This window comes from Vipera berus, assembly GCF_964194415.1.
Source record: "Vipera berus genome assembly, chromosome: 1".
NCBI lineage: Eukaryota > Metazoa > Chordata > Lepidosauria > Squamata > Viperidae > Vipera > Vipera berus.
The window spans coordinates 13,786,711-13,803,004 of NC_138202.1; the positions used below are offsets into that span (position 1 = coordinate 13,786,711).

Consider the following 16,294-nt stretch of genomic DNA (forward strand, 5'->3'; position numbering starts at 1 on the left):
ACACAAGTGAGGGGTGGGAAAGCGCCAGAAAACTAGTGTGGTATACTGGTTTCAGTGCTCGACTGAAACTGGGGAGACCCAGGTTCAGTTTCCTCCTCAGCCACAGTGGCTCTCTGGAGGACTTGGGGCCAGACCCTCCCTCTCAGCCCAAGAACCAGGATACTTCAGGGATTAAGGTGATGGAGTAAGATCAGGGACAGCCAGTCCCGCCTTCTCAGCCCATGAACCAATAAGGTGTAGTGAGGAAGGGGCTGGACTAGGAGTAGGGAGACCGGGTTTAAGTTCCTTTTCAGCCTCAGAAGCTCATTGGCTGACTCTGGGCCAGCTCCTCCCTCTTGATGCAATCTACCTTGCTGAATTCTAAGCAAGCTATAAGACAAATAAAACTTTTGAATTATAATTCCCAAGAGTGACATTACTAGATTACCAGGACATATTGTCAGATAGTAAAAAGTCTTTTATTATTATTATTATTATTATTATTATCATCATCATCAGCATTATCATCATTATTATTATTAAGAAGGCTTTGAAGTTTAAAAAAAAAATAAAACTCTGGATACAATTTTCATAACTGTCAAGTCAGATCAACAAATATATATATATATATATTTATATGTATATATTTCAGAACTTTAGCCGTTGGATGGTTAAGGGTCTGCTCGCCCCCACCCAATGCCAAGCCCCTTTTCTTAAAAAATAAAATATATTTTAGTTCTTAAAATTTATTCAATAAAGTAACTATTTTCCTAGAAATTCCCTACATATACACAGAGGTAAAAAATAAACTTTAAAAAGTCCAACATAAAAAAGAGACTTTTTTGCGTGTGCGTATTATGCTGATATTTATTTTTCCTTCTTTGCCCTCCCTAAGGGAGCCTGCCCGACTTCTCCCTCCAGCTTATTGGTCCCCCTTGAGAGTTAATATCAATTTATATAATTTGGGGGACCAGCCAAATACAGATAACACTTGTCTTGCCAACAACGAAAAATCATGTTCACGCTTTCTCTCTTCAGAACTGCATACAAAAAAAGTAAAGGAATAATATTAAGAGGAAGGAAGGGAGGAAGGAAAGGAAAGGAAAGGAAAGGAAAGGAAGAAAGAAAGAAAGAAAAAGGAAGGAAGAAAGAAAGAAAGAAAGAAAGAAAGAAAGAAAGAAAGAAAGAAAGAAAGAAAGAAAGAAAGAAAGAAAGAAAGGAAGGAAGGAAGAAAGGAAGAAAGAAAGGAAAGAAAGGAAAGAAAGAAAGAAAGAAAGAAAGAAAGAAAGAAAGAAAGAAAGAAAGAAAGGAAGGAAGGAAGGAAGAAAGGAAGAAAGAAAGGAAAGAAAGAAAAGGAAAGGAAAGGAAAGGAAAGGAAAGGAAAGGAAAGAAAGAAAGAAAGAAAGAAAGAAAGAAAGAAAGAAAGAAAGAAAGAAAGAAAGAAAGAAAGAAAGAAAGAAAGAAAGAAAGACCTTAAAAGTGCACATGGACTTTTGCTTGATTTATCTTTGCAAAAAGAAATACTGTTTGGGGAAAAAGGGCATGAGGAACAGCAAACATTTAACCCAACCCGGCCTGTGCTTCTGGGGCTGAGAGTTAAAGCTATTCTGTAAACAATATTTGAACAGATTATTTTTTTTTGCCCAGCTCTGAAAGCTGGCTCTGTGTTTTGTCCTCTTACCAAGCACAAAATACAATTCAGCCCTTAGATGTGTGGTATTCAAGTCCCAGAATTCTCAGCAGTGCTCATGACAGGGAATTCTGGGAGTTGAAATTGACACATCTGAAAGCTGCCCTAAATGGTGAAGACTCTATCTAATCTTCCCCTCCCACCACCAATATTATTTTCCCTCTCTCTACCTCGACGTATCTCCTTTCACTAGGCAAGGTTCAAAAGACATATTCCACTTCCCTTCCCACCCCCTCCAGGTTCTTTCACAAGTTCTGATTTCCCAAAAAAGGTTGATATAAACAATTAGACGTTTGAAAAAAGCCATGTTCTTTGTTGTTCTTGTGGGTTCGTTTTGGAGGGAAAGGAAGTGTGTTTGTGTGTGTGTGTGGGGCGACAGGAAATGCATTGTGAGTCCCACCCACTCAGTGGCTATGAGAAAATATGGATGGCTTGCGTGGCTGGCGTGTGGCAGGCAGGGCACTGGGGCTCCACCCGGCCACAGATGCGCATGGCACACTCCATGCAGAAGAGGTTGTGGCCACAGGGCACGAGGGCAGCAATCACTTCGCTCTCAAAGCACACCATGCACTCGCGGGAATTCTTGCGAGCCCGTTCCGAACTGTTAGAATCAGTTGGCGAGCCGGAAGTGGCGGAGATGCTGCTTGGTAACGGAGAAGAGGAGGAGTAGCCGGTGCTGTTGGAGAAGGATGACATGGAGCCCTGGGCCGGCAGCCAGGACAGGGCACTGACTGGATCGCTCTGGATGCGCCGGGCCAAAGGATGCTCCAGAGCCACAGCAGGCTCCGGAAGGGTGGGGGAATGCCGAGGCGTGGCGGTGGTGCTGAGCATGCTGTTGCGTCTCTGAGCATTGCCGTTCACTGAGGAGGTGGAAGAACTGCTGAAGACCTGGAGGGGGTTGTTGGGAGCCTCAAAGGGGGACCAGATGGTGGTTGGTGTGGTGAGGTCCAAGGCCAAGAAGTCAAACCCAAAATCACCATCATCAGAGCCCAGTCCGGGGGCTGGGGGTTCGCTGAAAGAGTAACTGCCGTTGCTGGAAACAAAGGATCCCGTAGGGGGACTTTCAGCCACATGGCCCCCGAAGTAAGGCTCCGTGGCCGAGGTAGCACTACCCGAGGAACCAAGGCTATCGTTGCGTAAACTGGGCACAGTCCGTCGGGCAGGGTGAGGCGCTTTTGACCACAGGCTGGACGGATTGACCCCCATCAAGTCGAGGCAAACGTCGGTGCCGTTGGAATGAAAGTCGTTGTTGATGTTGATGTCGATGAAGGAGCCCGTCCTCATGGTAATGTGAGCCTCGATCTCCTCCCGCGCCCGGTCCACGTTTTCCGGCATGCCCGTCACCTCAAAGACCGGTTCCTTGTCCCGACTTGGGGTCACGATGTAGGTGTGTGTCTGTTGCTGGATGCGCTTGATGGTGGCTCCCTTTGGGCCCACCACTAGCCCAACCACACGGTAAGGGACCCTTACTTGGATGGTGGTCTGCCCGGGGAGGTTTGGAGGCGCCAGAACGGAGCCAGCCATGCCGTTGACTTTGTTGCGAGTGGCCCGGATCACAGAGAAGTGCTCGGCAGCCGAAAGGATCTCTCGCTTGGCCATCTCCACGTCCTCTTTCCGCCCTGTCACAATAAAAACAGGTTCCTCTCCTCTCACCGGTGTTTTGATATAAGTGTTAGTTTTCGCTCTCAGGGCTTTGATCTTGCATCCTGAAAGACAGAAATATCGAAGATGAGAAAAACAAAAGGGACAAGTCAGCTAGTGCAGAACTCTATTTATAAATCTTAGTCTTGCTTAGAAATATATCGCTGCATAAGAAATTGCACTGTCAAACAAAAACAGCTTTCCTAGATTTTCTATGACTTACCCCAACCTGGGCCTTTCATGTGTAATGCACCCCAACTCCCAGAATCTCCTCCAAATCCTGGAGGTCACATTTTCCCCTGCCCCAAAACACTCCATTTGTAGCTACAGGTAGTCCTCGGCTTACAACCATTTTTCACATGATGGCTGCAGCATCCCCGTGGTCACGTGATCAACATTCAGACACTTGGCAACTGGCATGTACTTATGATGGTTACAGTGTCCGGGGGTCATGTGAACAACTTTTACAACCTTCTGACAAGCAAAGTCAATGGGGAGGCCAGATCACCTAACAACCGTGTTACTAACTTAACAACTGCAGCGATTCACTTAACAACGGTGGCAAGAAATATTGTAAAATGGGCAATTAATGACTGTCTCAGCAACAGAAATTTGGGGGCCAGTTGTGGTTGTAAGTTGAGGACTACCTGTAGTGGGCCAAGCCGAAATCCAGAGCACAGGACACAGTGAGGTTTTGTTAGCAGAAGACTTCACCCCTTGAAGCCATAGACAAATGGATGAAACAAAGGTTCTGCTGATGTTCCCAGGGACACTGGACAGTGGAGGCAGCCCTTGGCCTCTATTCAGTGGTACAGGTAGTCCTTGACTCACAGTTATTCATTTAGCACCCACCTCTGGCTTCTTGAAAACTTGTAGCAAATAGCAAGACAGCTTGCGAAATCACTACAAAAAGCAGAAAGTTAAGGTTGTAGGGCTGTATGTCACTGTTGAGAGCACATAAAAAATAATAGTGTGCTCTCAAATTCAGGGCTTGAGGACCTACCGTTAAATAGCACAAATCAAGTTTCTGGTCCCTAAGGTTGAAAGGATGTGCTTGGAAAAAAAAAAGTTCAGTTGCAAACTGGGTTAAGATGTCCAGGGGCTTCAGAAATGTATGTAGTTCCTTGCTCCCTCTTCCATGAGTAAGAAAAAAGGTGATGGATGTCATCAGGGATCATGCCCAATAAGAGTGAAATGTTCCTCCCTCACTTGTAAATGGCAGAGAAACCCTAATTAGAGGATGAGCGAAAAGGTTTAGAAGATGAACAGGTTATGAAAAACTCACTTAACAACCGTCTCGCTTAGCAACATAAATTTTGGTCGTAAGTGAAGGACTATCTGTATTGCAATCCTCTGGAAGAGGTGGAACTACCTCTTTCTCCTCTTACTATTTTAAAATAACTAGAGAGCTTAAGGGAAAAATACAGATTTTTAAGGCACCTCTTAAGAACTCCTAATTCCACCCCCCCCCGACCATTTCTCCCCCATCTCTTTATTAACGGAGGGGAGAATCAAGAGGCAAAATGCTCCAGTTCCTCTTAAGATAGCGTTTCCAACATTGGCAAGTTTGAGATTGTGGACCTTAACTCCCAGAATGCCCCAGAATTCCATGAGGAATTCCGACTTCGTTTGTCAGAAGCCATCTGGGAAGGTTGCAAATGGCGATTGCATGACCCTGGTATGCTACAACTATTGTAAATAAATTTTGATCACATGGTTATGGGTATATTGCAATGGTCATAAATGCGATGACTAGTCAGAAGTCGCTTTTTTTTCAGTGCTGTTGTAACTTTGGTTGCTAAATGAGTGGTTCTAAGTCATGAACAACCTCTATGATAAGGACTAGAGACTTTTGGTTCTATTTTTAACAGAAGGGGAGATTCTTAGGGAAGGGAAGCAAGGCTTACACACAGGCCTTAAAACCAGGGACAAATTCAAATGCAAAATTGCCAACGTAAAAACCATAGGTTGTATGGAATGGAGTGAGGAATATGGGGTCCTATAGATTATGTTAAACGACAGCTCTAATGATCACAGTCAGTGGGAAAAATGTTGGATGCGATGGTTCAGTAGAGGTACATATTCCACCCCTAAAGAAACTAGATGTTCATTAACTTTAGTTTATTTTTAAAAGATTCCTGGATGGTTCAAGAAAGCATCTCAACTGCCTCTCCCCCTAGAATAGACTGTAGATCAGGGGTCCCCAACCTGTGGGCCACCGCCCATTACCGGGCTGTGGCCGCTTGGCCACTGGGCTGTGTGAAGGGATGACCAGTGCACGCACCTCCCCCACACTTGTACTAGTGCCGCCCCGAGCATCCCGCCGGCGCTAGCACCACCCTGACCTGAGCGTCCCACCAAAACTAGCGCTGTCCTCAGCATCCCACCGGCACTAGCGCCACCCCAAACGTCTCCGAGGTATATAGATACTCCTCAACTTATAACAATTATCTAACGACCATTTGAAATTGCCGTGGCCCTGAAAGAGACTTATAATCAGCCCTTGCACTTTATAACCACAGCAGTGTCGCCAAAATCACGTGATGAAAATTTGGGCACTGGACAACTGACAAGTATTTACAACAATGGCAGCATCCATTAGATCATGTGATCATAATTTGTGACCTTTGTTTCTGTCAAGCAAAGTCAGTGGCGGATCCTGGATTTGCTAAACAACTGTCTGACTCACTTAACAGCCACCTTCCTTAGCTACAGAAATTCTGCTCCCAAATGTGGCCACAATTTGAGGACTGCCTCTACTTCTCCTGTACACAGAAGCTCCACGCAACTGTCAATATGATGAACATTTACTGCTCATAAATAAAAACACAGACCCCCCCACATAAAATGCTGGGCCTCACAATGTTAATTTATCCTAAAAATCACCGCTGACACAAAAGCGTTATGAAGATGCACAGAGGGTACTTTTCAGCCATTCAGATTGGGAAAAACACTTTTGCAATCATTAAAGTGACCAGAAGCCTCTTTATTTTTGTGCTCTGCCTTCATAAAGCAGACTGAATCATTTTCCCATCCTGCGGATAGATCCCATCTATGATTCTCCTACGGGAAACAAAGATAATCAGCACAGGGATTAGCCATTCTTTCTCACAGAATTGATCTGGCCTCCTCTTATTGCTATCCAAGTTGGCAACCATTGTGCCCTGTTATGTAAATGAGCACCAAACTTTAGTTAAGAAAATTTACACAGTCCTCGGCTTACAACCACAATGGAGTCCTAAATTCCCATTGGTAAGCAGTTGATGAGCACCTGCCCCTAGAGTCGGAAACGACTAGCACGCATGTGCGGGGGAACCTTTACCTTTACTTTTTAAGCAGTTGTTAAGTGAATTGTGCCTCATTTTACGACTTTTTGCCACAGTTAAGTGAATCCCCACAGTTGTTAAGTGATTCACGTGGTCGTTAAGTGAATCTGGCTCCCCCCTCTGACTTTGCTTATCAGAAGCCGGATGGGAAGGTTACAAAGGGTGATCACAAGACCCTGAGACAGTGCAACCATCGCAAATTCATGCCGGTTGTCAAACGCCTGAAAGTATATGGGGATACTGTAATGGTTGTAAGTGGTTGTAAATAACCTTTTTCAGTCCTGTTGTAACTTTGAATGGTCACTAAATGAATAGTTGTAAACCGAGAACTACTTAGAATGAGTACAGAGAAGAGCAACAAAGATGATCAGGGGACTGGAGGCTAAAACATATAAGGAACGGTGGCTGGAATTGGGTATGTCTAGTTTAATGAAGAGAAGGACTAGGGGTGACATGATAGCAGTGTTCCAGTATCTCAGGGGCTGCCACAAAGAAGAGGAAGCCAAGCTATTCTCCAAAGTGCCCAAAGGCAGGACAAGAAGCAACAGATGGAAACCAATCAAGGAGAGAAGCAATCTAGAAGTAAGGAGAAATTTCCTGTTAGGACAATTAATCAGTGGAACAACCTTCCTCCAGAAGCGGTGAATGCTCCAACACTGGAAGTTTTTAAGAAGAGACTGGACAGCCATTTGCCTGAAATTGTATAGGGTTTCCTGCCTGAGCAGGGGATTGGACTAGATGACCTCCAAGGTCCCTTCCAACTTCATCATCATCATCATCATCACCATCATCATGATGTTATTGTTGTTATTATATGTTGCCAAATTCACTCTCACAGACTCCAGGCAGTTGACAAGGATTTATCCGCACTCTGCAAACTCCTTCATCTTATCTGCCCCTAATCATGCATCACTGTTGTGCTTCCCTGGATCATGGTTAGGGTTTCCATTATTATAATAAGCTTATTTGATTCATTTACTTACCACATGCCTAATTTCTATTTGATATCTTTTCCTCTCTTCTGAATCAATTGGCTAATACTTTATGGGGATGAAGTTTTATGGGGTCTGCCTTATCAAACAAAGTGATTCTAGCCTGCACTTCTCCAGTGAATCCACTGTGATCTTTGCCCTGTCCACATCCCCCCAAAAAAAACTCACACCAAAAAGGTATACCAGAAAAAAAAAGTGTGCAACACTAAACTGGCATTTTTAGGGAGTCTGGAGAGAAAAATCGGACAGAGGAGAATTAGGATTGAAAACATCTGATTGGGCCAGGAAATTGCTTGCCCTCCCTATCGCTATTTAATAAATGATCCTGAGGACAATCTTATGAAAAAGGAAATTTGCTCTTACCCATGTTGCAGGAGGGAACAACAGAAGAAAAGCTATTTTTTTAAAGAAAGAACACAATTTATGGAAAGCATAACTGCATAACCTAATTGTCCAGTTTCCTTCCCCCCCCCAGTCTGAAATGCTCAAGCTGCCGTTCTGAGGATTTCACAGGAACTTCCTATACTTAGACTAGTGTGGAAGGATTCTCTATGCAAGTACCTTGATATGCATGGAGATAGTCCTCAACTTACATACAGTGGCCAGTCAAAGTTACAACAGCGCTGAAAAAGGTGACTTATGATTGATCCCTGCACTTATGACTGTCGCAACATACCCAGTTACACAATCAAAATTCAGGTGCTTGGCAGTGAATTTGCACATATTTACGATAGCTGCAGCATCCTGGAGTCACATGATCGTCATTTGCGACCTTCCTGGCTGGCTTCTGACAAGCAAAGACAATGGGGGAAACCAAATTTACTTAACGACTGTGTGATTCACTTAACAACTTCAGTAATTCACTTAACCATGGCAAAAGAAGTCATAAAAGTGGGTGTGGCTCACTTAACAACTGCCTTGTTTAGCAGCAGAAATTCTGGTCCCAATTGTGATCGTAAGTCAAGGACCCCTGTATGCTTCTAGAGCCGCTTACACGTGTACAATTAAGAGCAAAGCATTCTTGGCTGGAATTTCCCTTTCCCTGCTGCTCACAAACCACAGGATTAATCTCTGAGGCAAATTGGTTAAATTCTGACTAGGTGGACTATTCCTGACCCTAGAAATACAATTCATTGAAATGTGGCTTGGTTGGGTGGGCATAGCCAAAACTGGGTGAGAGAGACAGCTTGGGAACTTGTAGTTGAATAGCAAAGCCTTTTTTATTTTTGCTTCTGAAAGTCCTAGGTTCAATTTTTGGAATCTTTCAATAGGATGCCAACGCACCAAGATATACCATATTGTCCTGCAAAAACACTTGGCCATTCTACCTTGCAAAGATCCAGGAATATTAAAAAATCCAGGAAGGAATGTTATCTTTTAGAGACGAAGTGGAGAATCATGGCCCTTTTATAACTTGTGGACCTCAGCTCAGGAATTCTGGGAGTTGAAGTCCACAAGTCATAAAAGGACCATTGTTCCCCACTCCTGTTTTAGAGGGAATGTAGCCCTTTATAGAACAAAGGCCAAATCTTTTATTGACCCATTGACCATTTTGGTGTAATGGTGTAGGTGCTGGCCTAGAAATCAGGAGACTTGAGTTCTAGTTCCACTTTCTCTCTCAGCCCAACCCACCTCCCAGGGTTGTTGTTGTGAGGAAAACAGGAGAGGAAGGAGTATTAGATACGTTTGCCACCTTGAATTATTTATAAAACTAATAAAGGGGGGATAAAAATCTAATACCCATCCATTTCAATTCAGTCAATGGCTTTATGCACCATCATGCAGTCCAGTAATGAATTTGAGCAAGGCTACTGAAAGCTCAACTGGACTTAAGTGGCAAAGAGTTCCACTGGCTTTCACCTAGGCTGACGAGCACAGTTAGAATTTGGATAGGGTGTTGTAGGCACTCTCACAAAATGGCTTCCATAGATGGTTGAAGATCATGTCTGGTGTTTTGCTTTGCAACCCGCTGGTCTTCCATTGATAAGATCTGAGGGGAAGGGAGAAGGTAGGCCTCTAGGTAGGTATCCCCATGCACCCTGCTGCTCACAGGTGTATGTTACCTGTATGCAGCACACAGTAATGGCCATGGTATTGTCTAGTATTCCTCGGGTATCATAGAGGTAAGTCTTCCACTTACAATTATTCGTTTAGTGACGGTTCAAAGTTACAACAGCACTGGGGAAAAATTGACTTAGGACCGTTTTTGACACTTACCACCACTGCAGCATCCCCATGGTCATGTGATCAAAATTTGAACACTTGGCAACTGGCATGTATTTATGATACCCTGAGCATCCTGAGGTCACTTTTTGTGACCCTCTGACAACTAAAGTCAGTGGGGAAGCCAGATTCACTTAACAATCGTGTTGCTAACTTAACAAGTGCAGTGATTCACTTAACCACTGTGGCAAGAGAGGTTGTACAATGGAGCAAAACTCACTTACCAACTGTCTTGCTTAGCAGAAGAAATTTTGGGCTCAATTTTGGTTGCATGTCCCTCAAAGGGGCTAAAGAAAGAACTTTCCAAGACAACATGCATTCTCCAAGACTCGCTTCCATCAGTCAGTCCAGAAGGACATCACAATCCACTGCACTAAAAATCATCAACGGATGCAGAAAGAAAAACAGGAATGGATCCATTTCTCCATGACACTCGTAGGAGAGATAATCCTTCAAAGTGAGAAAAAGCAACAAAGATGATTGGGGGACTGGAGGCTAAAACATATAGGGAACGGTTGCTGGAATTGGGTATGTGTAGTTTAACGAAGAGAAGGACGAGGGGTGACATGATAGCAGCGTTCCAATATCTCAGGGGCTGCCACAAAGAGGAGGGAGTCAAGCTATTCTCCAAAGCGCCTGAAGGCAGGACAAGAAGCAACGGATGGAGACTAGTCAACGAGAGAAGCAACCTAGAACTAAGGAGAAACTTCCTGGCAGTTAGAACAATTAACCAGTGGAACAACCTGCCTCCAGAAGTGGTGAATGCTCCAACACTGGAAGTTTTTAAGAAGAGACTGGACAGCCATTTGCCTGAAATAGTATAGGGTTTCCTGCCTGAGCAGGGGGTTGGACTAGATGACCTCCAAGGTCCCTTCCAACTTCTTCTTCTTCTTCTTCTTCTTCTTCTTCTTCTTCTTCTTCTTCTTCTTCTTCTTCTTCTTCTTCTTCTTCTTCTTCTTCTTCTTATTATTATTATTATTATTATTATTTATTATTCCTCCTATTATTTTTTGCCTGATTTCAATGGGTTCAGATTCAATCTTGGAAGGTCTTTTCAACAACCTTGGCTGAAAGTAATAAAAAAAATTGACCATTATATAGAAGATGCTTCATTCTCTCCAACAGTGGTCTTTTCTGGACTGACATGAGATGTTTAGGCCCTTCAGAAGAAAAGAAAAGAAAAAGCAAGATGCCATCTTTACAAATTAAAAGCAAACAGAGGAAAATGACCCTAATAGAATTTTTGGCCCAGTACCTATTCTGCAGGTGAAACTTTAGCAGGCATCAGCCTTTTTTTTCTTCCTAATTGCCTCCTCTTTAACAACAAAGCATGGTGGCTGAACAAATTTGGAGAATCTGGGTTCATAACTGAAGTGAAATTTGAATTTCAAGACAGATGGAAACACTGTTCCATGATGAGAGCTAGAAACTTGAAGGGGATCTATGTGCATTTTCAAGAAAGAAGAATGTGCTATTGTTCGCAAAACTCAGCTACCTGAGAAATCTTTTACCTAAGAAAATATACAAGGAAATGCAAAAACTGTATTGTTTAAATTGTATATTTTGCACTTCACAACTAAACTTTATCAGATAAATTTCCTCTATAACATTTGTTGTTGGATGTATGCTAGTAATAATTTTTTTTAAAAAAAGTTGCCTATGCACCAGAAAACATATTTTTCATGGAACTGCATAAACATTTCTAAAGATTTTTATCTTTTAAGGCAGACATGTCAAACACAAGGCCCGGGGGCCGGATCCGGCCCGCAAAGTGGTTTCATGTGGCCCGCGAAGCCATCCTGGAAACAGTGAGGGAACGGCCCCCACTGCCTTGGCCCTGGCCCAGAGACCCTCCTTCTGCCAGAGACCCTTAGATCTGTCCCACTCCTGCCCAGACCCCCATAGGCACCCTTGATGCCAACGATGTAGAGCTGGCCACGCCCACCCAGTAGGCCATATGCACTCTAGCCACGCCCACCCAGTAGGCCACGCCCACCCTGGCCATACCCACCTGGCCCCTTGAGGGCAACCGCAATGCTGATCCGGCCCTCAATGAAATTGAGTTTGACACCCCTGTTTTAAGGCAATACTGCTTTAATCAACATCTACTCGGTCAACATCACTATTTACAAGCAGTGCGAGACAGCACCAGATTTTCTAAAAAAGATATCTTTGAGCAAACACTGTGTTTTATCCACCACTAACCAATCACACTCTATGTGCTAGAGATAGTGAAAAGAGTTACCTGATTGGACAGTAAAAACCTCAGACTGCCTTTTTGAGAAATTAAACACTGACTTCTGCTAAGACAGGAGAAGCAAAAAAAAAGTTGGGAGGAGAGCTGTATGGCCTAATATAAATTGGGTGTGGCCAAAAAGGGGCGGGAGGGGAAGGGGGGGGTTACTTCCAGAATTATCCAATAGGATACAAGGAGCGTGATGTCACCGTGCTCAACACAGCATGGTCTCAGTTAACAAAGCGAACAATAGGGCAGATATGTGCCCCATTGACAAGGGGAAAAGACTGATACAGACCCCAAAATTACAAACTTTAAAAATAGAAAAATGTTATACAGCCACCTAGCCTGGTTATAAATGCAGAGGTAGAATAATTCCTATTTAGATGCTTGGAGAATGTCTTAAAATGTCCCAGCTTTGGAAAAATGGAAAGGTACATTTTCCTACAATATATTTTGGCATTTATTATGGTAGCTTTCAAATATAAAACCAGCAAAGGAAAACAGGGGAACATCAGTTCAAGATTCAGCCTACCATACGCTCACCTTTGCCCATTGAAACTTGCTTATTCTCTTTATACTTTTGCTGCTAAGAAAAACGGGTTTTATAAATCAAAATCTTAAAATGTATGGAAAGAAGGAAAGAATGTGAATAATTGAAATTATGCTGAGTGAGCAATTCACAAAAGGAACATGGGTCCAGAAAGAAGCGGGACCTGAAAAAAGGGGCAGAGGTGACACCCATTTTGCACGGATTCCAAAAGACGGGTCAAGTTTGCCAACTTCTTATAGCTTTTTCATCCAGAAAGAACAAAAAGCACCCAAACCTGTGCTCAAATGAATCTCCTCAATGTGTGTAGCACCTTGTCTTTTCAAAACAAGGATTATCTTTAAATGCAATTCATAAAAATGCTTACTCAGTTCTCTCAAAAGAAGGGAAAGTAGGTGGAAATGGAATATTGTTATTTCTGGAATAATTTTTCCAACTGTAAATGTCAAAAGTTTTTTAGTTTCCTTCCTTCCTTCCTCTTCACATTTCTATCACACGAAAGAACAAAGAAGCTTTTAAAGTCTCCCCAAAGCCAAATGGAACAGGCCCAGAAATTAGGCGTTCCTTGGCTTTCTGGATTTCGGTAAAGTTTGAATTAAGGAAGAGAAATACAGAGCCAAATATGGCTGGATTTAGCCACACAAAAGCTGGAAAAGTTGGTGTTGGGCATAGAGAGATGAAGTCTGCCAGCTTTCAGATTCAGAAAGCTACACCTGGGGGGAAATGCAGCATTTCTAAATGCTTACATAAAATAACTTAGATTGGGGTGTCCACATATATTGGTTGCCTCAGCAGGATCACACACCTTCCCTTCCAAAGTTTTGTTTTAAAAAAAAGAAAAAAAAACGACCAGCAGTTTGTTCTATTTCCTCCAAACATGGGATGGTACTATGGATGCTGCTAAAAAAAGAAAGAAAGCTCTTTTCATCCCCAAATAAATTAAAGAGAAAGATACAAACCCATATAAAAGGCAACCTTCCCAAGACTTTTAAAAAGCTATGTAGGAGATTGCTGAGTAATTGGGGAGTGGGGAAGAGGATCTAGGGGCAGGTGGGCGGTCAAAACTAAGGGTGGCGAACCCGCCCTTTCCTACTGATGGGCTTAACTTTATTATGGGCACAACCAACCAACTCTTCTTGCTTTCCTTGACGGTTTTACCTTGACGGCCCACGATTTCTGCCACATGTTCCGAGCTGGGCACCGAGACGCATTCTGTCATGTTGACACTCTTCTTGCGGCTGCCGATGATGCCCAGCTGCCCGGCCAGCAGGGGGTGCTGTGGCGGGGGAGGGTGTCCCAGATGGGGCGGGAAGGCCCCGAGGATCTCCACGGGGGAGACGGAGTTGGAGGCGGGGGGGCTGCCCTCGGCGTCCAGCAGGACCAGGCCCCCACCTCCGGGCGGCGCTGCTGCCAGGGGGGGCAGCCCATGGTAGCTGAAGGGGTCCAGCCCTCCCGGATCACCTGCCTCCATCAGGTCGTCCTCGGGTCGTGGTCCTCCTCCTCCTCCTCCATCCTCCTTGGCCGCCGCCTCCTCCTGCCGCTGCTGCCTCTCCTCCTCCGCTTCGTCTCTCCCGCCTTCTCCTTCCTCCTCTTCTTCTTCCTCCTCCTCCTCCTCCTCCTCCTCCGCCGCCAGCCCTAAGATGGAAAGCTGCTCCAAGGCCAGGGAAAGCTCCGCCACGGGGTCTCGGGGCGCCTCGGCTTCTTGCAGGAGAGGCGGGGAAGGCGGCTCCAGGCTGTGCTGCTCGGGGCCGGCCGGCAGGGCGAAGCCGCTGCCGGAACAAGCCGGCTGCTGTGCGATCTGGGGGGTCAGCAGCCCGCCCAAGCCAGGCGGGGGGCAGCAGCGGGAGGCTTCTCCATCCAGCTGGTAGATGGCGCTGGGCATGGCTGCCTGCAGCTCCCCCTCCGCCTCTTCCTCCTCCTGCTGCCCCCCCAGCCTGGGACGGGCTCTCTGCCTCCGGCTTCGGGTCGCTCTCTTGGGCTGCTGCCGCCGCCGCCGCCGCACCGCCCCCAGATCGGCTCCGCTCGCCTAGGATCCCGCCCCCCTGCCTCCTCCTCCTCCTCCTCCTCCTTTGTTTGCTGGCCCTGCCACCGCCTTCATCCAGCAGCCCGGCCCGGAGAGGGGGGGAAGGAGGGAGGGAGGGAGGGAGGTTGGACGGGGCGGGGAGTCCGAGCGGAGGCTGCCGGCAGCAACCGCCCCCCCCCACCCGATGGCGCCTCGCCGCGCCTCTGTCCCACCCAGAAAGAGCACGTCATCTCCAGCCCAACAATGAAAGCCTGGGGAGGGGGGGGGGAAGAGAAAAGGGGGAAGGCGCATGCGCGGGGAAAGCCTTTCTCCCCACCCTTCACCCCCTCCCGGGGTAGGCCCGCCTCCTCCCACGCACTGCGAAGGGGGTTGAAACCGCGGCCACGCCTTCCAACTTCTGGCTTGGGAAAAATGGGGTTGATTTGGGCCGGTAGGGACGCCTTCCCTCCCTAACCCGATTTCCTGCGCTGTCTTTGTAGTAGCTATGCTGACTGAATTCGCCTGGTGCAAGGGGGTGGGGAAGGGACTTTGGAAAAAAAAAGGTGCGCTTAAAAAAAAAGGAAAACACACACACACACACCCGCTCCCAGCCAAGGTTTTGGGGAGTATTCGAGTGCAAGAGCGGTTTACTTGGCCGCCTTTGGAAGAAATCGCTTTTTTTCCCCTAGCTTGCAACCCTGAAGTTTCCTCGTGGTCTACCATCCCAGCATTTCAGCCAAGTTCTCTTTAGGTGTCAGCTCCTGTGGACGTGGCATGTTTAGTTAGGTCAGTAAAGAGCCTAATTGGTGACTTTTAAAGAAAACGCCATGTTGGCTAATATTACCTCCTCCCCCCCCCCGTTAGGTTTAATAATTTTTCTTGATCTGAAAAACGAATCGATAAAGGAACTACAGTAAGAATATTGTGCGAACGCAGTTACTAAATTGACTTGCGAGGCCGGTGTGTTGTGCAATTAGTTCACATGGTGTAATAAGATGGAGGGTTTGTGTCACTGTAAACTGGGGGGTGGGGGCACGAAGGGAGGCTCAGCCAATCTCAATGTATACGTGGTTGTACTTTGACAATAAAGGTTCATTCATTCATAAATCTTATTTTAACCTAGCCTTGGGAACCAGTGAGAGTGGTCAGATTAGGATTTAGTGTATTGTGCAAAACTGTGGACTTGGGACAATAACCTCATTCCAGCATAGCTCCAAGTCCTGACCATCTTCTGCCTTCTCTGCAGAAAGAATCCGCTCTCAGTTCAGAGATAAACCTGCAGACGTCTTTGAATTCCATGCTTCTCTGTCCCACTATTCCCAAGTTTTTCCATAGCCAGGAATGCAGAATTATCAGCCTTAGCTCTGGCTGTGATTGATTAATGGCCATCAAATTGGTTTTAACTCTTGGTGACTTGTCCCCAAGTTGGTCCTTCAGTGGTGCACCTATTACAGTTGTAATTCATTTTTCTGTTGGCTGTCTTTTTTCCTTCCGCTCTCCCCAACTTTATGGACGTTCTCAAGGAGCTGGATCTTTGCATCCAAAATTGAGCTTGGTCATCATGTGGGAACTCCGAATTGATTTAGTGATTCATTTTATGTTCTTGGTTGTTCATGATATTCTCTGGAGTCTTCTTCAACAGCAAAGTTCAAAAG

The 16,294-nt window shown here is 45.4% G+C and overlaps 1 protein-coding gene across 1 annotated transcript; it reads right to left on the bottom strand.

Moving 5' to 3' along the window:
- Positions 1-404: 404 nt before the first annotated feature.
- Positions 405-14,615, bottom strand: MEX3D (mex-3 RNA binding family member D). The gene is made up of 2 exons (XM_081341316.1): positions 13,796-14,615; positions 405-3,375 (listed from the first exon to the last, which is right to left on the bottom strand). The coding sequence occupies exons 1-2, from the start codon at positions 14,517-14,519 to the stop codon at positions 2,081-2,083; spliced, it is 2,019 nt and encodes a 672-aa protein (XP_081197442.1). The 5' UTR covers positions 14,520-14,615; the 3' UTR covers positions 405-2,080.
- Positions 14,616-16,294: the final 1,679 nt, after the last annotated feature.

Excerpts from the sequence above, each read along its gene's own strand:
- MEX3D (XM_081341316.1), bottom strand. The coding sequence starts at position 14,519 with ATGCCCAGCGCCATCTACCAGCTGGATGGAGAAGCCTCCCGCTGCTGC. Across the intron at positions 3,376-13,795 it reads AGAAATCGTGGGCCGTCAAG|GATGCAAGATCAAAGCCCTG; the intron begins GTAAAACCGTCA and ends TCTGTCTTTCAG.